The sequence below is a fragment of the Stegodyphus dumicola genome, chromosome 11 (genome assembly GCF_044657685.1).
Source record: "Stegodyphus dumicola isolate Sdum_Otavi_A_Nest chromosome 11, ASM4465768v1".
NCBI lineage: Eukaryota > Metazoa > Arthropoda > Arachnida > Araneae > Eresidae > Stegodyphus > Stegodyphus dumicola.
Window position 1 is genome coordinate 135,830,937 of NC_140778.1, and position 23,056 is coordinate 135,853,992.

Below are 23,056 nucleotides of genomic sequence, written 5' to 3' on the forward strand. Positions count from 1 at the left end.
TAGACTTGGAGATTACATCATTTCAAGAATGTATTCTGTTGGCCCGAAAGATGTTGAGCGTTTCCATCTGAGGTTGCTGCTGTGTCACGTTAAAGGAGCGAAGAGTTTTGCCGACTTAAGAACTTACGAAGGTGTGGAGTATTCAACGTTCAAGGAAGCCTGCCGTGCAAGGCATCTGCTGCAAGACGACGAAGAATGGAAAAATACTCTGGCAGAAGCATCAGCTTTTCAAATGCCACCGCAGCTAAGACAGCTTTTTTGCTTCATCTGTGTTTTCTGCAACCCTGCGGAACCCGTCGCTTTGTGGAATGAATTCAAAGAGTCCCTTTCTGAAGATTTTGCGAGATCTTACTCCTTAGAAGACAGTTTCAGCCTTGCACTGAGAAGTATAGAAGACCAGTTAGAAGTGCACAATGTTTCGCTATGTTCTCTTGGTCTCCCGCAACCAACATTGACTGATGCTGTTTCTCTCGAAGTCCCGCAGTTCGATGTCCAGTATGAAAACGAACAAGCCGAAGTGTTGAACGGGATGTTGAATCCTGAACAGAAATTAGTTTACGACTTGGTTTTGGAAGCTGTACGAGATGAGAATCCTAACACACCGAAGACATTTTGTGTTAATGCGTTTGCCGGAGCTGGAAAAACTTTCCTTTTTAGGACGATCCTTCATGCTGTTCGAGGAATGGGCCACGTTGCCATTCCCGTTACGTGGACAGGCATTGCTGCTGTGCTGTTGACCGGTGGAAGAACTGTACACTCTACTTTCAAGTTGCCCGTTCCACTTCTGGAAAATTCTTCGTGCCGTGTGAGACAAGATAGCGCTGAAGGAAGGTACTTGAAGACTGCGAAACTTTTCATATGGGATGAATGCACCATGACGCCTCATTACGCTTTGGAAGCTGTCGACAGATTGCTGAGAGACTTGACCGGACTGGATGTTCCTTTTGGCGGTAAAACCTTAGTTTTAGGAGGTGACTGGAGACAAACATTACCTGTTGTCGCACATGGAAACCGAACTTCTGCGATCGAGAGCTGCCTCAGGAACTCCTTTTTGCGGCCACATTTCAAACAATGCACGCTTTCCACCAATATGCGATTGAATCCGGAAGAACAAGAATTTTCAGAATGGCTTCTGCAGTTGGGAGACGGTCGTCTTAAAAATGACAGTGGCTTGGACGAAGACATTATCGAAATTCCATCTTTGTGTGTGGTCAACAGATCGATAGTAGAAGAAATGTTTGGCTGCGGTAATGAATTCGACTTACAAGACTTGGCCAGTAAAGCGATTTTATGTCCAAAGAACGAGGAAGCTCTGAAGCTTAATGAAGAAATTCTTTCCACGTTTCCAGGTCAAGTTTTCACGCACTACAGTGCAGACTCGGTTATTTGCGATGACGAAGAAGAACAAGAAACGTATCAGCTGGATTTCATCCACAGCCTGACGCCTTCTGGAATGCCACCTCATCGTCTGAATTTGAAAGTTGGAGTTATAGTTATGCTTCTACGAAATCTACATCCATCGGTTGGACTCTGCAACGGAACAAGGCTCATTGTGAAGAGAATTATGCCAAACGTTTTAGATTGTGAAGTCATCTCTGGACAGAATGCTGGATCGAGAGTTTTCATTCCACGTGTTGAACTTTCACCATCAGATTCAAACCTCCCCTTTCAGCTCAAGCGAAGACAGTTTCCCATCAGGCTTGCATTTTGTATGACTATTAATAAGTCACAGGGACAGACACTTAAGAAAGTTGGGATTTATTTACCGCAACCAGTTTTCAGTCATGGAATGCTTTACGTAGCTTTTTCAAGATGTTCGTCTATGAGGAATGTTCGTGTTTTAGTGAAAGACACCAAGAAGCAAGGCCGTTTGATGCCCGCATGTTCTAAAGTATTCACAAGAAATATTGTTTACAGGGAGGTTCTGCAGTAAAAAAGTTACTCGAGACATTGAAACAGTGAGATTTTTGCAACACTAAATGAAGTTAATCAAGCCAAAGCAAAAATGAAAAAGATTTGAGGTTTTTGGATGACTGGGATAAATTGAAGCAAGTCAAGATGAAGCTGAAACAGTTTGAGAATTATGCATTAGTCGGCTTTTATGTCTATTGTTACAAAGTGGAATTTGTAGTAGTTAGGCAATCGGAAGCTGTATTATTTTTTCAATGTTGTAAATATTTTTTATAAATTTTCCTTTTCAGGTCTACATACAATTGCGTTCATTAATTTTAAAACATTTTATGTATTTTTCTTTTTTAGGTATTTATGGAACTGATTTCAATCACATAAAAATATTTCTTTTTCAGGTGTATATAGAAATGATTTGATTCAAATTAAAATGTTTTTATACATTTCTTTTCAGATGTACATAGAACTTGTAAATACTTTTTTTCAGGTGTATATAGAAATGATTTCATTCAAATTAAAATGTTTTTCTTTTCAGGTGTACATAGAACATGTAAATTTTTGTAAATAATTTTTCTTATTCATTGCTTGCATTTTTGTAAACACATACAAATATATATATATCTTAATTGTGCGTGTGTGTATATATGTATATACAATTGCATCAATATATATATATATATATATATATACATATTTATATATAGTGATGCAATTTTGTCTATGATTCTGTAACAGCAGACCAGGGAAGGGGCTGATACCTGGGAGAAAAAATAACCCCCTGGTCGATAGGTTGCAGAGGAGACCCCAGGTGTCAGGCAGTTTATGCCGTCAAAAGCCCACCAATTTTTTCTGTTTACATTTTTTTTTTTCTGTTCAAGTTTTTGTGTTTAATATAAACTTATAACTAAGAAATTATTATTATTATTATTATTTCTTTTCAGATAAATACGGATTGTAGCTCGCCCATCTGGCGTACTTACTCGGTAGATTTTAAAAATTATTTTCTGTTTTTCTTTGAACTGTTGACGCAATAACTGATTTCATTCATATAAAATATTTTGTTTTGCATGATATTTAATATACTCAAGGGATAGGCCTGTAATGTCTTTCCCAAAGTTGTGTCTTTTATAGACATAGGTACAGTAAAATATTTTACGGGTTCACACGACTGACATTTTATGAAACGTTTGGAAAAGTTTCTGTGTGCTGCCCTACTGTGTTATCCAAAGAACAACAGTTGCAGTAGTTGATGATAATGTGTGTACAGCCCCAAATAATTGGACACAAGGATATTTTGGAGTTTGTTCAAAGCTAAAAAAATATCATTGATGCAGATTCCGACAAAGAAAACGAAATGAATAATGCAGTTCTTGTGGATGATTTTGTTTCATTGATTTTTTATTAAATACATGCCTATATGCATATCTGTGCAAATAAAATGTACTCTAATAAACTTAATTTTGTTGAAAATATGTTTTTTTTTTTTTTTTTTTTCAATATCCTTTAACACGAAAAAATTCTTCAGTCCCTTCGGTTTCGTGTTAATAATAATGAAAGTGAGAAAAACAATTTTAATCATAGATTTAAAATTATTTTTCTGTTTTTGATTTAAATACAAAATATTTCCACAAATTTCACACAGAAACTATTTTAGACACCAGCAAAGAATTGAGTGGGTGCAGCCCACCCATCTGCAATACTTACTCGGTAGATTTTAAAAATTATTTTCTGTTATTTATTTATTTTGAATGCGATAAAAACAGGCGACTAACTAATTTGGTTTATATGTATGTACATATATATTTTCAAATGTATATACAGGGGATATTGGACACATACAACACTATTGACACAATATGAGCTATATCCACACAATGATGGAACAAGGTGTGCAGCAGATGCAAGACATGGGCATGATTCACATGATATTTGATATACTCGAGGGATAGGACTGTAATGAGCAAATGAGTTTGTTCCACAAAGTTGCGTCTTTTACAAACACCCAACATTCGAATCCCAGTGAATGGGGTGGCTGCATGGGTGTTTTTGTTATTTTCCCCATGCCACTTTCCTTCAAAAAGCCGACAAGAAGGCATCCCTCCCCTTAGGCAGATTGCACTCGAGTGCTTTGCCGTATCTGAATACGCTACACCACTACATTACACACGGAAGTAAAAATGACACTTCCTGTGGTCGTTGCCTAATTATTCAAAATATTTTGATAATTGTTATCTGTTCTTAGAATTTCCATAGCATTGCACATATTATTATTTAACATTCTGTTATTTACCAGCAATTTTATAATCTGCAAGTTTTGGTTTTACAATTTTTGATTTTTTAAAATTAACACCTTCTTACACAATTTGCAAACGAGTTCAATAGCCAAACATTCCCTTTCATATTACATCTGAAGAACTGTTGTAGCATTATGCAACAAACATTTCGCTGTTCATTAAAATATAGGAACACTTTTCAATCAAATTTTGATTAGAATTTGATGTAGATTGAAAAGTTGTTTTCAACTCAGCTGCCTTTACACTCGCAGTTGTATTCACAATTGATTTTCACGCTGGACTTTTATCATTTGTCATATCCGCTAAATTTTAAGTGTCAGCAATTTTTTCTGCGGTAACAGCATCTACAAATGACCATCTGCCATGAATATTCTTCACACATGCACGAGTTTTATTTTAGAACCGCTGATGCTTTGGGTTTATGATACTACTTGCTAATAGTATGCATTATGATAGCATAAGTAAAAAAAAAAAAAAAAATTACCAGTATAATCAAAATAGAACAAATTCACGACTAAAATATTATCAAGAGTCTTAGAAGACCCTTCGAAGAACATTTTTAGAAGGTAAACAAAGATAACTGACGAAAACTGATCAGCTCGAAAACCCACGCTTGAAAAATGTAAACAAACGCCGCCGAAAGCAGTTACAGTTACGACTAAGATCAAAGGTTTGCTCGCAGTTAAAAGTATTACTTCCGAGCATGAAAAAATTGTAACATAATGCTTTTAAATGTTTTCTACTATTTTAAAGGCATTTAAATGCCAGTATATATTTACTGTTATGAAACATAATTACAAAAGAGATGTTAAGTATAAAATATATAGACAGCAGTTGGAGTTTACCAAAAAGAATTTAAATAAAGGAATTTTAACAACGAGTATACTGTTGGAATAACACACCCGAAAATTTTCGCGATTACACTTCGTACAAGCAGCTGAGCGGTAAAATCGCTGAACACTGGTAGTTCGGTCCAACTTTCTAATCCCGGCGAGCGGGCTGGCTGCATGTGTGTTTTCGTGGTTTTCCGCATGCAGTATCTTCTGCATGCATACGTTAACAAAGCGGGCGCAGCAAATGTAAAATCGCTGTACACTGGTAGTTAGGTCTAACTTTCGAATACCACGAAGGCATCCATCCCCTGAAGTAATGGGCTTCAGCCCGCTCAGCTGGCCCGCTAGTATCAAAAAAATTATAAGAAACGCAGCTCTGATTTTTTTTTTTTTCAGAAAATAGATAAAAACAGAAATACAAAATATGTAAGTATTAATACAAATTATAGTTAGTATAATCAAAATGCTATATCTAAACTGCTTAATGTTTTGCTTAACTCTTACGGTCCGTTACTCACCGTCTGTAAGAATGAAAATAATAAATTTCTGTCCTCTCCTACCAAAAGCCTGTTCAGTCAGATGAAGGAAGTTTTTTCTTATGTTTTCTAAGGAAGCAGCAAGTGTTGTTCTTCCACTACCTACAAAAAGACATAAATATTACGGATTAAGAAACTGAGACACTGCGAAGAAACCTACATTGAGTTACGCAACACAGCTTTAGAAAGACGCGTTGCGATCAAATTAGAAATAATTTAAACACTTAAAAACAGTTTCGAAATTCAATAAAAAAGCATAGAAAGTGTAAACAATATCTAAGGGAATTATGCAAAAATATCGAAGAGAGTTATTTTAATTCCTGGAGAAGATTCCTTTGAAATGTAAGCTAAAATAACATTGCGCTTTATTCCCAGATTTTAAATTTTACATTGACATGCTTTGATTCTATTTGAAATACGTTTATCTTAAAATTTCACTCTGATTTGTAAAAAGAATATTCAGAAAGTAAGACGAGATGATAAGTGTCTGGCTGTCTTTATAGTCTTCGTTGGATAATTTTAAATATTGCGGAACGTCACTAAAGTCGTCAAGCTAAAATAAAGCCATTTAATTAAAGCTCTTAAAATCTTTCATAGTACCACAGATAGGAATTAATTCCCTGTAATCTATTTTATTAGCGGAAATATTACGAAATCTAACTTTTTATACATTTTTTAGGTTTCTATTCTTATATTTAGAAGCATTTTGCACTTGTCAATTTGCATTGAGGAGCTGAGTTAGTAAATAAATTAGAAAAATCGAAGTTGATTCTCCCCCTCCTTAAATGCCACTTTAATGATATTCTTTTGGGATTTATTAGTTCTTTGTTTACACTTTTATTATATTTGGTATGCCGAAAACGTTTTCGTACAAATAATTTATACGTTTCAGTCTAAAAATGCGTTATTAATTATTCTCATGAAGTTTTAGACTTTAGAGTCATCGTTTGGTATGAATATTTTTCTATTTTTAATTAGTGCAAATCATATTACGAATTAGCTTGGTATCACTTCTGAAGTACACTGGTACATATTATTTTCTAGAACACGAATTCTACAAGATTCTGTGAATAAGATCTCCATTTTTTGAATATATATATATATATATATATTGTTGAAAATCACCTTTTCTAAACGATAATATATTTCTGTGATGTACAAATGCAAATATTTTGTTTTTTAATATTTGTACGCTCCTTAACGAGCCCACAGTTTTACTAAACATTAACTATAGGGACTGAAGGAATGTGTAAAAACGTAGATTTCATACATTGATTTCTTTAACCCTTTGCGGCGCAGTGTGTCCGGTCTGGACACACCTAAAAGTTTCCTTCTGTACGCGCAGAAAAATTGAATAAAAAAGGATTTATAGCTTACTATAAGTTACTCTGAACCTTCTTTATTTATAGTAGATGGCAGCTCAACCCAAACCAGTCCATATATTTTAGCCATGTTTAGTTTTTTAAGACCCTCATTTTTCAAAGAAATCTTCCAGATTTTTTTAGGGTACAAAAAATTTGTTTGAAAAGAAATTTCTATGTTATTTTTGTGGCTGTATGCTAATCTCCTTATTCTATATTAGTTTTAAATTTTTACCTTGAAATCTTGCCTAAAATCAAACGGCGAACCCTAGGTGTGCCCAGACCGGGCTCACCGATCGTCTAGGACAACTGAGAGTCTGTATTCTTTGTTTCTCCGCATCTCATCGATCAGTTCATTGACAACAATGCTCGTTTCAACACTCTTTTCGAAGCTCTATTCAATCAGTGTTCCACTTTGGGCACACCCACAGATTTAAAACGATAAGTGCTATCTTCACAAAATTTTACTTATGTACTCCTCTAGGCCTAATTAGACTGCCTACCTTTTTTTTTTTTTTTTTTAAATCAAAACTCCGACTTTAAAAGGTAGCGTGCCGGAAAGAGTTAAATTTAAGAATGCGAAACATGAAACTTTGCATTATTTAAAACAGTGTTTGAAGGCTCAGGTGCTGGGCACTTCATCAGGCTCCTCGGCTGGAAAGCCGTATCCTGTGTATATCCCGTTTTAGTTGCATATCTTTTTCTGGCATATCATGGCATAAATACTGGGGCGAGGAGAATTCCTCATGATAAGCAGTATGGCGTGATGTTCGTTGAATGAGCCTTTCGCATAAACGCTACGGGCAGTTAGTCGCGTTCATGTCAGGGGAGCAAGGCCTAAGTGTTGCTGCTTCTACGATGTCCGACACTCAAATGTCGATGGAGTGGCATAGGGATGGTCGAAGAGGTGGAGGGAGGAGCTACTGGTCACGTGCGCCAATGATTGGTCTGAAAAGAAAGTGCACAATCTTGTTTGTCAGGCATTGGTTGGGGGGCTGGGCTGAGCTAAAGTTGATACTTATTGGGGGTATGCTTTAATGTCAGCACTGTGAATAAGATATCAGAGATACAAAACTAATTATAATAAAAATATAAGGCTAAAATTATGCAGAATGCAATAAAGTGAAAGGACCATGTTCTGAGATAGTCTGTGGCCTAAATAACTATTGTTTACGGTCGTACTAGTGAAAAGATATAAATTGAAAAAAGTGTGCGAAGTTAAATTAAAATTTGGTTGACAAACTATAATAAATGCCGGAGGACAGCTCCTGGTCTCTTTTTGTTTTCCTCAATTGTGTAGTCATAGGTCAATCTGGGGATGGAGCTATTGTTGACTTTTTCGATATTGTTAAAAAATTTTTTTGCAATTTTGGCAATACAGATACTTATGCTGTCAATATTCAATTCATTGTGTATGGCTTCGTTTCTGAAATACCAGGGACTGTTAGTAATTCTTCTTAGGGTAATATTTTGGCATTGTTGGATTTTTTGCATATGCGTTTTACAAACATAACCCCAGACGGGACAGGCGTAAGTAATAATTGGTCGCAGCATGGATCTGAATACATGAAGTTTGTTATGAATAGATAAAACAGAGTTTCGGGCAATTAGGGGGTTGAGTAATGCTTTAGTTCCCCGAAACTTATTCAGGATATGTGTGATGTGTGGGGCCCATGTGAGTTTTTGGTCCAAAATGACACCAAGGTATTTGACTTGCTTGGCCCAGGGGATGGTGACTTCATACATCTGAAGAGTGATGTTCAGATCGATGATTCTTTTTTTTTGTAAAGAAAACTGCTTCAGATTTTTCCACGTTTGTTTTAATTTTCCATTTTATCATCCAGGACTCTAATGCATGGATGTGTTCTTGTAGTGTATGTACGACTGCGGCCATGGACGCATCTTGGTACAGGATCGCAGTATCGTCTGCATAAAGTGCGAGTGTAGTGTTGGGGTGGTGTGGGATGTCGTTCGTATAAATTGAAAATAATGTGGGCGAAAGTAAACTTCCTTGAGGTAAACCCGCTAGAGTTACTTTCCGTGTGGAGTGCGTATTGTTATATCGAACGACAAAGTGTCTATCGTAAAGATAGGAATTGATGATGTTTATGATGTAGTCTGGGAATCCCAGAGTGAGTAATTTGTAAGTGAGGCCCTGTAACCATACACAGTCAAAGGCTTTCGAAATATCGAGAAAGAGAGCTCCTGTGATTTGCCTCCTCTGGAAGCCGTCAGCGATCATCTCAGTGACTCTGTAGAGTTGGTGCGTCGTAGAGTGCTTCCTTCTAAATCCATATTGCTGTGGTATAAGAACGTTGTTGTCTGTTAAGAAGTCTTCTATTCTTTTTAGGATAACTGCTTCTGCAATTTTGCTGAGTGTTGATAGTAAGCTGATCGGTCTGTATGAAGTAGCCAGGGTAGGATCTTTTCCTGGTTTTAAGATTGGCGATATGATAGCTGTTTTCCAGTTGGTCGGAAAATACTGGAGGCGGAGTATGGCATTCAGTAGTTTTTAGTAATTTTATATAATTTTATATCAAGCAGTAGTAAATTTGCATATCATTTTAACTCCCATTTCTTTGAGCATTTTATTACTAATTTTATCAAGTCCAGGGCTTTTTCGATTTTTCCTCTTCTCGATATACCTAATAACCTCTGATGGCATGATTAAGGGAGTGTTGTTTGTGTGTGGTTTTGTTTGGAATTGTGTGATGAGTGATGCGACTGTGAGTTCTGTTTGGGGGTTAGATATGTTGTGAGTGCGAAATTGAGAAGCGTAGTGATCTGCAATAGACTCAGCTTTCTCAAAATCAGTGTAAGCGATCCCGTTGGGGCCGTTAATGGGCGGAATATTAGTGTTGCGTCTTTTGAATTTAGAAACAGCGTTCCACAGAGAATTATCATCCGTGGAAAGTGATTCCAAATGTTTGGCCCAGTCAAGTTGTGCATGTTTTTTGAGTAGAGTCCTGACTTGCTGGTTCAGTTGATTTAAGAGTGTTTTGTCCGTAGGGCATCTGAATTTCTGCCACTGCTTACGGATGTGGTTCCTTCGTCTGATCATTTCTCTAAGTATCTTATTCTTGTACCGTTTATCTTCTCTCACAGTTTTACTGTTCTTCAGCAAAGCATCATGTAGTTCATCAGTGAACTCTTCCGTGAAAGCGTCTAATTCATCCCTCGTCTATATCGTGTGGGTAGGGTACTGCGTGTTGTTGAGAGCTTTGGCATATCCTGCCCAGTTTGTAATAAGGGCTCGTTTGTGTGGTGTACTATAGGAGTCGGTAGTAATTTCCATCATTACCGGGTTATGGTCTGATGATAATTCCGTCAGACTTTCTACATAACTGGGTGGATTGATATTTTTTAAGATAAAGAAATCCATGACTGACGGTCTACCTATCCCATAGTGTGTTGGTTTTTCCGGAACTGCGAGGTGAATATTGGCCGCTTGGGCAATGGTGTGAATGACTTTTCCGTGTTGGTTAAAATCCCAGCAGTTCCACTCGCGGTGGTGTGCATTAAAATCTCCACCTATGATGACCCGATTGTTTGTGTTTAATAAGGTTTGCAAATCTGTCTTGACAGAATTTGTAGGTGAGTGTATTGGGAAATAGGTGGAGATGACTGTGATTGGTCGTGAAGTGTTTGGCGTGAGTGTAATAGCTAGGGCTTCAACTGCTAAAAGCTGTGGTAATGTTATAGCATGATGAGGGATGGAGCGCTTGATTAGAATAAGCAGCCCTCCTCTTGCGTTGCCTCTTGGAGCATATCTGCCTTCTGTAGGTCTGTCCCAGCGATGCGTCACGTAGTTGCAAGCTCTGAAGTAGTTTTGGGGGCCAAGCATGTGTTCTTGTAGGAATACAATATCAGGGGAAACTTCATGTAAAAACTCCTTAAGCTCGTAAGCTTTTGGGAGCAATCCATTTGCGTTCCAGGTAACACAAGTTAAATGCATATTATGGTTTTGCTGATACATTGTTGTTAATTTCATTTACTATTTCATAGAACATAAATAATTTATCAACAGGGTCACTTAATTCTTTTAACTTTGGTAAATAAGTTTTAAACACATTATTTATTAATCTTATATTGTTAATTCCTAAAATGCTATTAAATTCGGAAATATTTTTCATGAAACTCAAAAACTCGGAGCCTTGTGGCTTCTCTTGATTATCAATTGAGACATTTTCACCACATTTGTTTACATTAGACATGTTTAAATTTTTTAATGCATTACTAAGATCAGTTAACTTAATGCTTTCACTGTTTTTACTATGTGCAGCAGAAGCCGATTTAAGGACTGGCATAGCCGGATTTTCTGCGAATAAATTCGCCTGGTTTTTCAGCATGTCTGCAAAAGAGATTCATTTTTTTACCATATTATCCTTTTTTGGGGGATTGATTTTATTTTTGGGAAACTTTTCGCAGCCACGGTAGGAAGCCACGTGGTTTTTTAGGCAGTTGGCACATTTCGGTTCCTCCATTTTTCCTTTCATTGGGCAGTCCATCGTTTTATGCTCTTCTGAACATTTCACACAACGTGGAGCAAAATGACAATTATCTGATGAGTGGTGCCATTTTTGACAATTATAACATTGTGGCACCTGGTTTTTTGAGATGTATTTTTCCACCGTGACCGCGAAAAATAATAAATCACTGACATTATAAATTTCCTCTGCAATTTCATTTTTAATAACCTGCACCAAAAAAAGAGGCATTGGGGCTTTAGTTCGTCGTCGTGTGAGCTGGGTTACTTTGCTAATTCCAAATCCTTTGGCCGTAAGGGCGCCGGCAATATCATCTGTATTTGTGGTTATGGATAAACCCCTAATAACCACTTTTATGGGTCTAGCGTAATTTGCACTTATAATATAATGCTCCACTTTCTTTTCCAGAAATAATGCCGTAAGCATCCGATGATCGTCGGCTGTCCTGGGTAGAACTTTCAGAAGTTCACCGTTCACTTTTCCTAAGAACTTAGCCTCCGTTTTCAAAGATAATTCTTTTAGAAAAGCCTCGTGAGTTAATTTCCCAGGGTTAACCATAATTGGGGGAATAGTTTGGGTGTGATTACTAGTCTACGACCAACGGCTGTCAAAATAAAGGCCGGGTCTAGCGGCCTACCCGCTCAACCAGTCGAAAAAATTTCAGATAGCGTTATTTTAAGGTACGAGGTCGAGGTGCTGATGATTTAAAACAGGGATGTCAAACTCATAGGTACACTTGGGCCAAACAAACAAGATTTAACTTTAGGCGGGCCGCATAACTTTAGGTGGGCCGCATGCAATATTTCTTCAGAAATATTCTAACAATATCACAAAATGTCAAACGTTTAGCAAAAATCAATTCAAAACAGAGAAACTAATTCCATCTCACAGCGAAATCGCTACAAATCAATCACAGCATTAAGTAAACAAACAGTTTGCTAGAACTACAGCTACTACTGAAATGAGTTGTTTGTTCTCGGCTTTTATAAGCTTTAAGATTAATTTCTCGAATATACTGGAAACATGTATAAATATCTGGATTTTTGTGGATGGCAACAGCAATTACGAGATATTTATTTATTAGGTATTAAATGCACGCGCTGTTCTATTTTTAACCTTCCAACGCAGCTGTCTTTTCAAAAATCGTCTGCGTTGCTAAGGCAACATGAAGCAAATCTAATTATAATTCTAAATAAAAAAAAAAACTAACTAAATAAATAACTATGAAATCCGTAACAATATGAATTAAGTAATAATTAATAATAAAGCAAAGTGGATGCACATGCATGCACCAATATATCGTACAAAACTATGATTGGAAAACTGAGACCATGAGTTCGGCCACATTCGGCTATCGTGGGATGCGTACAAGTTCTGAGTGCACGTGTCCCCCAAAAGCCGAAGGTAGCTGAACGCAAGCTACTCACACGCATTTGTAATTTAAGTAGTGTGTGTGTCAGCTCGCTGTGAGTAATCTAACAACACTGAATAAATTATCGTTAATTACTTAGCAGTAAACATTTCATTTTTTTCTTCGTCGATATGTTATTTTATTATTATATATTATTATTTGCCGATATATTGGCCGGGCCGCAAAAATATTTGTTGTGGGCCGCATGCGCCCCGCGGGCCGCGAGTTAGACATCCTTGATTTAAAACAACACAGCTTTCACGGTTAACTGTTATGGTGAAAAACATTTAGATATTTTCCAATGACAACATCCACTTTTTTCCTGTGCAAACTTTCATTAGAATTACAAGTTTCCAACGTGCTCTCTTCGCAGACTATAATGCATTGCATACGGGAGTTTACTGACAACAATAACGAACGTAACATCGCAAGAAGAGTCTGTATAACTTCATATTTTATGCCATCTTCAAATTCTGGCAAATATCATAAATATGATGATGTGCACACCTTAGATTTCAGGTAATTCCAGAAGCAGATATCCATAGGAGTGAGGTCGGAAGATCGCGATGGCCTCAAAACTGGAACATTGCTGGTTATTACTCCATCTCGAAACACTGAAAACTTGTAATTCCAATAAAATGTTTTTCTCTGTCCTCTCTCGTGTTGCCACTGTTCCCTTTAAAATGTTCGTCTTTGAAAGTGTGTTACGGCGGCAATTTTAGTCCTACGTGTATCACGCCAGCGCCATTTATTGTTTCTCAATGCGCTAATCAATTTGCGCAAGAAAGAAACGGGGGTTGCTATCGTAAAATTTAAAAATATTTTCACCGGTCGTAACCGTGTGAGATCTATTGCTTTAAAATGTCACAACCTCGATCACATACTTTCAATATTTTGGTTGATTGAGCAGATAGATCCGATAAGTGTTTATATGTCTGGGAAGTTGCTTTATGTCACCCTGTATAGACAGCTTTATTGTCTAATTCTTCTTCATCAGACCCGGTAACTTTTCAGTTTTTTCTCTCATATCATGTTTTATGTTTGGAGTCTTAAAATTACAACATATAAACGCATTTATCTCTCATTTTGATTTTGTGGCTTTTGGCTTAGCCTTTCGCTGAAAGGCACATTTTCTCTTGATTTATGTCTACTTTCTTTAAATTGATTATTTTTTAAATTCACGAACCAAAAATTATTATAAGTAAATAATTTCAATTCCTTCTAACTCTGCAATCTTATCTTTATGTGTGGGCGTGTATGCAAGATTATTCATTATTCTGTAAAACATATTAAGAAATCATAATAAGTTTACAATGCATCCAATATTAAATTTGATTACCATGCAGTAATGACCCTCACTAATTTTGTTCACATATTTAAGAAATGGTCAAGGGTGCACACATTTTCTGATGCTTTGTACATGTTTGGAATAAACTCTTCTCTCTCACATACGTTTATAGTAAAACCCTGGCAGCAGATATCCGTAATGCTAAAAGACTCCGTAAATTTTAACTAAATAACTGATTAATAATTAATAACTTAATAGTAACTTAACAACTAATACCGTACAGCCATTGATGTTACACAGGATTTACAAAATCAAGCCAGGAGGTCAAGAAAAACTGCCAGGATTGACTTTCACAAGCCATTGCAGTGAAATTTACATTTGCGACTCGGACGCAAACTCAGCACATCTGTGGACAGTTCACAAATATTACTCAACAATAAATACCGGCTAATCTTTGGAATATGGTAACAGGTAGTTTGGCGACATTTTGGTAAGGCGATAAAGGTTACTAGCTAGGACTTTAGCAATAAACTGAGAAGTACACAGTTCGAATCACAGATTATTTGGTCTCACAGAAATGAGAGATCATGAGATATGTAATGTAGCATTTTCCGGAAAATTCCAATGGGGATTTTAGCTAATAAGCACTTCGAAACAATTTCGCTGCTAAAGTGCAGAATCGCCCACTTATTTGTTTGGCGCTTTTTACAAGAGTAAGAATTGGATTTTTGTCAATTTTCTTTGACTTTTTAAGTGAAAATAGGTCGATGTGTACATGGATAAAGTCAAGAGTGTGCGCAATGCCATTTTTGTGCAGTTTTGGGAAGTTTTTTTAAGTGAAAATAGGTCGACGTGTACATGGATACCGTGCATATGCAATTCTTAAAAAGGCGGCAAGCAGTGGACGATTCTACACTTTCTCCCTATTTCGCATCTAATCTTCGTCATGATTAAGCACTTTTGTTCCATAAAAGTTCTAGCATAAGCGTAATTCGGCTAGCAGATTGTTAGAAATTTAAAAAAAAAAAAAAAAAAAAGCCTTTACTTCGTGAAAACAAAATAGCCCTCCCCCCTCCAAAAAAAAAAAAAAAAAAAAAAAACTATCAGGTTGCTGTAGCAGGGTTGGTCACCAAAGTTTCACCAAAAATTCGCCAAGTTACCATAATTCGAAGATTCACCTAAATACCTAGCTAAATGCAGTCGAGACCAATAATAATAATAATCTTTTGTTGTTAATTTGCAGTTAACAAGCTCCGATAATTAACCTACTTCCCAATGTTTGAGCCATAAGCAAGTGAAAATAAGACTGACTTTTAAAACTGCATTTATTTTTAAAAGTCAGGCAACTTAAAGCCTGACTTTTAAAATTAATTGCAAATAATTGAAACATTGTTACTTTACCAGTGTCCTCGAATTTGTCCAAGGCGCGGAGAACATCTTCCGTACGCCTGTAGCTAGTAGGTGAGAATGCTATTTTTTCAGCGTTAGAACCAAACGTGGAAGCTCCAATTCTTGTCCCATACTCGCTTACGCCAACCTTTAAAAAAAAAAAAAAAAAAAAAGGAGGATTAGAAGGAAATGCTATTACTTTATTTTGTCTGTGTGTTCTTAGTCTGCGGGCTTAAAATAGAATTGTTACTTATCGTGATGCACATTGTAAAGGGTTACTGCATATATTTCTGAAACTCCCTTGTATACGCAAAAATGTATGCAGCGTTTTTCTATAATTTATTATTATTCTTCTACGTTAACGTTCTATAGGGCCATAAAAGGTATATTTGTTTTTAAATTTGTTTCTTCTCAAATTTTAGTACTTATTCCTTTGCATTTCACTATTTTTAATAGTCTATAATAATTAATTAGCTTCATTATTATTTTAATTTTGTGTGCCTTTTATGCACACATTTTTATTTTTATCTATTGATTTATTCTTTGCACTAGTCAGATTGTAATTAAGGCTTTTTGTGATAATTATTTTTAATTAAATATTTGTTCTGAAATATTTCTGTGACTTTTTTTCAATACCTTTGTGTCGTAATTCGATAACTGCATTAATTTTAAACACCCACATGTCATGTCTAGTTTTTCTTAATTAATTATATAATTATAATTTTAATTTTTTAATTAAAATTTTCGGACTCCGACATCTGCTTGCTCATCAGCTACTTAATTATCTAAGTTGTTCTTTTCATATTTTGTATTCTTGTATATGTTTCTATACTAGAGCAGCTACTTAGTACTAATTAACACCAGTACCACTATTGTGGGTCACGCACTTAAATCAGCTTATTGCTCATTTATCTCTGCATTATACTTGCTTGCGTAATAGCATTGTTTTTTTTTTCCGTAGTAGCATTCATGTTTTTTTAATGTCTCAATTCCACTTTGTTTAATGGACTTTGTTTAATGGGCTAATTACCTTGTTTAATAATTATTTTATAATTGCTATTTGATTTCATGTATTCTAGTGACTATATTCATAACTGCTGGGCTGTATCTTGTATGTATTAACTCAATTAAAAATTAGGGACCTTGTTTAAATTTAAATTTCCTTAATTGCAACAGCTTCCTCCTCAGCTACTTGATTACCTAATTTTTTTCAATATAGATTTTGTATTCTTTACTTTTATTTATTATTTATTTTTATTTGTTACTTGTTATATACTTTTATTTTTTTTAATATACTGGTACAGCACCAGTTAGTACTAATTAGCACCAGTGCCACCATTTTGGGCCAGACTTCAAGGCTTACGAATAAAAATAGTCCAACAACAGAAATACCGTGGGCTGATTATAAATAATAGGTTGTCCTGGATGTCACATGTCAAATGTCTGAAGCAGAGGGTAAGCACTCTCACAAATGCAATGAAGTACACAAACTTTCTCAAATGGGGAGTGCCTACAAAACTTCTTAAACTAGGGTATAAGTAACAGAGAAGGTGGTTCTATATGGCTCATCTGTATGGGGCGTGAACCTAACGGAGAAAATGAAGCGCATTCTGCTATCTATGCAGCGACAGCAGCTCTTAATGATATGTAGAGCTTATAGAACAACATCGATTGCAGCACTAAAGGTCATAGCCGGAAGCATATTTTACAAGTGCATATCAGTGCAGCCACTGAAGGAGGGGTTTCGAAAATTGACCAATGAGCTGCTATTGCACTTGTGACGCTAAATCTTCATGTATATGAGCGTATGTTGTTTACGTTTTAATTTGCATTTGTTTCGCAGTTATAAATATATAACGTAATAGTAGAAAATCTCGGTGACCGACAAAATACCCACAGGAAAAAAGCCCACAGGAAAAATGCTCACAGAATAATACTCACAGGTATAAACGCTCATAGGAAAAAAGCCCACACAGAAATATGCCCACATAGAAAAATGCTCACATGGAAAAATGCTCACTTAGAAATATGATCACATGGAAATAAGCCCACTGGTAAATAAAATACGTAGAAATATCCTTACATTAATCAATTAATAATTAATCGATTTGAACATCGTACACAATTTTTCAAAGAAAAATTATTTAAATTACCAAAACATCTATGGTGTATATATATATATATCAAAAACTGTATAACTTATGTGTAGATTTAGTTGCTATATAAGATTGACAAATGGGCCATTTTGAATTAGGAAAAATAGAGGAGGAAGAAAGAAAAATGAAACACAATATACAGCGAAAAATTATTAAATTTTAGTTGTTGAAAAAATAAAATAATAGTAAGTGTAAGTTACACATTTTATAATATAAACATTTAGAAGAATAAGCAAATGGAAATAATTATTTTATTTAAATTACGTAAAATACCTTGTTATATATAAATCATGTATATTTCACATAAAATTTTAAGGTATTTCTCTGTCCTTCTTAGCATGCCTTCGTGGTGTGGTGGTCTGCACGCTGGGCGCGTATTCCAGAGGTCCGTGGTTCGATTTCCGGCGAAGGCTTGCTCATTTTTCACATCTGCTGCTTCCAAAATACCTAATGTCTCTACAAACTTACTGAACATTAGTTAATAGATGTAAATATCTAATTTGATCATGGATTTCATCATAGTTTCTAACATAATTCGCAATTATCAAATGTAAGTTTTCATATTTTCTTTTTCTTTCAGTACGCTCTGTATTTAGAACAGCTAGTAATAAACGTTGACAGGCTAAATCTTTTTCAGTCCGTCAAACAAAAACCACATACTGGGATGGCTACAATTAAATAATGAATTTAGTACCTTATGAAAGCTTTCGTAGTAATTTGTTGTTTTAGGAGATTTTTCGAAAGCTTCATAATGATGCCACACTTCGATTGGAAACTATATCTAACTATACTGTGGTCTTCTAGAACTTTTTCCTGTCCAAACTTAAATAACTACATTCAAACATCAATTTCTATAGATACACATCAAAGGTATGCAAAAATAGAGCAAATAAAAAACAAAACTATTGGCAATTACAGGGAAAAAAATGTCGTACAGGGGGCAGTGGTATAAAATATTATAGTGCATGCAAAATTTTACAATAGTTTTCATTCTTTTATGTACCGCCCCTGAAAAGGTTAATATAAGCATTTGTCCAATAATTTTTTCAAATGATCAAATAATTTTTCTTTAAAAACTTCAAGTAGGTGTATGATGTTCAAATTTATTAATTATTGATTGATTAATGTAAGGATATTTCAACATTTTTATTTATCAGTGGGCTTATTTCTATATGAGCTTTTTTCCGTGTGAGCATATTTCTAAGTGAGCATTTTTTCATGTGAGTATTTTTCTCTGTGGGTATATTTCTGTGTGGGCTTTTTTCCTTTGAGTATTTATACCTGTGAGCATTATTTTGCGAGGATTATTCTCGCGTGTTTCTTTTTTTTTTTTTTTTTTTCTGTGGGTTTTTTCCCTAGAACCGAAAATCTCTCACTGCTTTTTTTTTTTTTTTTCCTGAGTTTGATGAATCACTGACATTTCACTTTCGCGATTTTTATCACGCATTAATATTAGAATTGATGTTCACGGCATATTATGTGGATTAAGAGAATTCAAGTGTATATTTTTTTTAATTGAGCTGAGAATGAAAGTGTTGCAATGAATGTAGTGTTTTCTTATTTCAGTGCTTGCATTCTTTTGATTTTTAAAGTGTAAGATTCAGAGTACTTATGATCTGATTATATCCACTGCTAACATTAAAAATTATATGTGAATAAATTGAATATACTCGTTGTGAATACGATAAATTCCCTCTGTTTGATGAGTATTTCTTGTGTAGACAGTACATTTAAGAGAAAGCATTTATTAAATGGGCAGTTTAATGCTCTAAATGTGTACGAATGCAAATTAGTAAAGTTTTATGTAAAGCTTGCATTTGGGCTCAGATGATTCGCAACATGATTCACATAGTATTTCTTTCTTCATCTTATTCACTACTTATTAAATAATATTTCACATCGATATTTTTGCGAAGTTTCCAACATGTGTTAGTATTTATTTCAACCAAGTAGTGAAATCTTCATAATTTCCTATATTTGATCTAACTTCGCAATGAAAAAAAGTTTCAGAAGCAATCGACGATGCTTTAATTATTTTGTAAAGAAAATTGCGTTGCAGAATATTTTCAACCATCTTGCTTAATTCTTAAAGCACGCGAAATGTCATGTGACATGACAGAAATATTACTGGATGCTCATTGGCCCATCCCAGAAGCCACTCCCTCGGTGGCTACACAGATGTGCACTTATGAAATATGCTAGCCGGAATACTTGATAGTTGAAAGAGAAGCGGCTCCAACACACGTCATTCGGATGAACACTTCGTCTAGGCTATGGGATAAAATTTACACATGTACAGACTACGAAAAATTAAATACTATTAATGGGTACCACCGGCGAGCTTTGACCTGGAAAGACTGATCCCTCAAACTACACTGTACGAAGAGTATGATATGGCCATGTACGCGACGGCTCGAAAACGGAACTGGGTACAGGAAGCAGCTACTGCTTAATGATAAAGAGTAATATAACTGGAAGTAACATACCTGGAAAAAACGTCTGGGAGCACAAAATTCTGTGTTCCAAGCGGAATTGACTGCTCTGCAAGCAACGGTTGCTATGGTCTCCAACATTCTAAATGTAGGACCATCATATACAGTGATTCAGCTTCAAGTTTCGCTGCAACAGCAGGAACTCACAGTAGAAATCCTTTAGTTCAAAATATACAGAGAATGCTGCTGAAAAGACACCTGGGTCCTAGACCGATCTTGTTCTGGGTACCTGCCCACACAGGAATCCAGGGCAATGAACACTCTGATATGTTAGCAAAAGAGGCAGCTAATAATGTGTCAACTAGGGAGCAGACTATGGCATTTCCTGTTTCCTTCCTGAAATGAAAAACGTGGACACAACTAACATCTAAATAGCAAACGCTCTTGGATACGACAAACATGGGAAGAAGGTTGTATCGGCACTTCACAAAAGTCAGCGCAGAAATAAAGAGTAACTTTTCGTTTCCCACACAGTTCCTCACTGGACATGGGCCCTTATCATCATACTTGCATCGCTTTAAACTCAGTAATTCTAATAAATGTGAGTACGGTGGTGAAGGTGATCCAGGCCACTTTGCATTTCAATGTAGGAATACTGCGGGCTTCCACTTACGCAAGCCTGCTCCTGAGCACTCGCCGACATGGACAGCTAGCGTTCTAGAAAATAGATCAGCATTGAACAAACTTGAACATATCCCATGAGTTACTGCACAACAGCCCATATGAATGTTACGCAGACCTGCCATTAGCTATACATCTATCAATTTGTAAGATAGCTAACCATTTCATTGTACTTTGTAGCTCTCTTATCTTTTCTGCAGCCCAGCGTATTTTGTAGTTTAGTATGCATAGTACTATTATACCCATTCTGTATAGCAGTTTTAAATATATATTTGTAAGTTTATATGATTGTATAATATGCCTTAAAATGCAAATATACACTTTGAAGTGAAATGATTTGAGATTTATAAATAAACGTTAGCATTTTTACATTTACATTTAATTCCACATGTGTACAATAGTGCGCCTTAACCTTATGTAATACAATACTCTGATTAATCGTAAAACAACTCCATGAAAGCATGTACTCTCTTCAAGAGCCTTGTATGGCCATGTTCTTTCACTATTGGTATCAATTCATTCTTAACTTTAATATGTATTTTGTGTAACCCAGAAGTATATCGGAAATTGAATTTTGCATTTGTCTACAGCAGGGAGCATCTACGAGTATATTACATTTATCTATATATTAAGATAGTTTGCTATTGCCTTGCGCTTCATAGCTCTAGCATATTTTGTATATTTAGTATACTTAGTACTATTATTTCCATTCTGTATAGCAATTTTGTTATATACTTTTAAGGTAAAACGATTTTAATATATGCCTTAAAATGTAATTGTACACTTTGAAGCAAATAGTAGGCTTTAATTGATTCGTACATATTAAACATACACATGATTCGTACATATTCGTACTCATAAATGAATGTTAACATTATTATATTTACATTGAACTGCATTTTTGTATAAATGTATATCATTGTCTACAATAGTGCGCCTCCACCTTATGTAATAGAATACTCTGATTAATTGTAATACAAACTACAATGATGTTTCTACATTGAAAAAATGTTCTCTTTTCAAGAGCCTTGTATACTCATGTCATTTCACCAGTGGTATCATCTCATGCTTAACTTCAGCATGTATTTTATGTAACCCAGAAATATATCGGGAACTGAAATGTGCATTTTTATGGTGTACAGTAATGTGCATTTATATTACATAGCACATGCACAGTCTTCTTTATGCATTGTATTACTCCGTTTATCAGTTGTACAACACCTTAATAATGTCTCTTTGCTTGTTTGCTCACGTTTTATTATTATTATTATTATTTTATTAGTAACACAATAATACTGTCTGTACTGTCATTCCAGCCATTGGCTGGGGTTTGGCCGAAAGTCTATCAGTTCCGATGCGCAGGTGAAAATCTTGTATCGAGAATAACCTTGGTCGGGAGCCTGCTCAGCGGCGAGTAGTAGTTGTAGGATATCCTTACTAAATCCCATCCTCAGGATATCCTTACTAAATCCCATCCTCAGGATATCCTTACTAAATCCCATCGACAGCGTACGGGATGTTATTAGGATCTGAACTCCTACTTACTACATCCAAATATATCCCACTAGCCTCCTAAACACATCCCATTATATCCTCAAAACATCCTATCTAGGTCTCATAGACAGAGTATAGCATGTTATCAAGATTTAAAGTCCTACTTACTACACCCTCAGGATATCCCGTAATATCCCAGTTTCCTCCTAAACTCATCCTCTCGAGTGCTTAATGTCACATCCCAGTATATCCTTAGGACATCCTATCTAGGTTCCACCGGCTGCATATGGAATGTTATCAAAATTGGAAATACTAGTTACAATATCCCTTTAAACTGTTTAAATACATACTCCCAACTGCTTAATGTCACATCCCAGTATATCTATAGGAAACTTCCTTATATTCCAGTGAAAGTATGTGTAGGTGCTGTGCTGATTTAAAACCTACTTATTTTACACAGATAGTCTCAAATCCTTCTCCTATGGTTACTGTGGAAAAATAAGAAATGTTGAGAATATCTATACAACTTATTTTTTTAAAATCTGAATTTCAATTTATTTAATAATTTGTAAATATACTAAAAATGAGTAAGGTACTTAAAAGGAATTATTAATACCAAATATTATAACAGAAAATTTTGCTTTTATTTTTACATTAAAAGCAAAATGTGTACAATTACATTAAAGATATAAAAAATCTTCCGATCATTTTTTAAACATTCAATAGCCCTGTTCATGCGATGCGTGCGTTGTTATACAACAATTTCAAATTAACTAGAAGTGGACT

General features: G+C 35.4%; 1 protein-coding gene across 1 annotated transcript in view; it reads right to left on the reverse strand.

Moving 5' to 3' along the window:
- LOC118186143 (complement C2-like) overlaps positions 1–23,056 on the reverse strand; it is a 179,423-nt gene that overhangs the window by 39,092 nt on the left and 117,275 nt on the right. Inside the window, exons 10-11 of the mRNA XM_085827237.1 lie at positions 15,520–15,655; positions 5,554–5,673 (exon numbers count right to left, since the gene is read on the reverse strand). Coding sequence (XP_085683363.1) covers positions 5,554–5,673; positions 15,520–15,655 — 256 coding nt within the window. The remainder of the gene's footprint in view (positions 1–5,553; positions 5,674–15,519; positions 15,656–23,056) is intronic.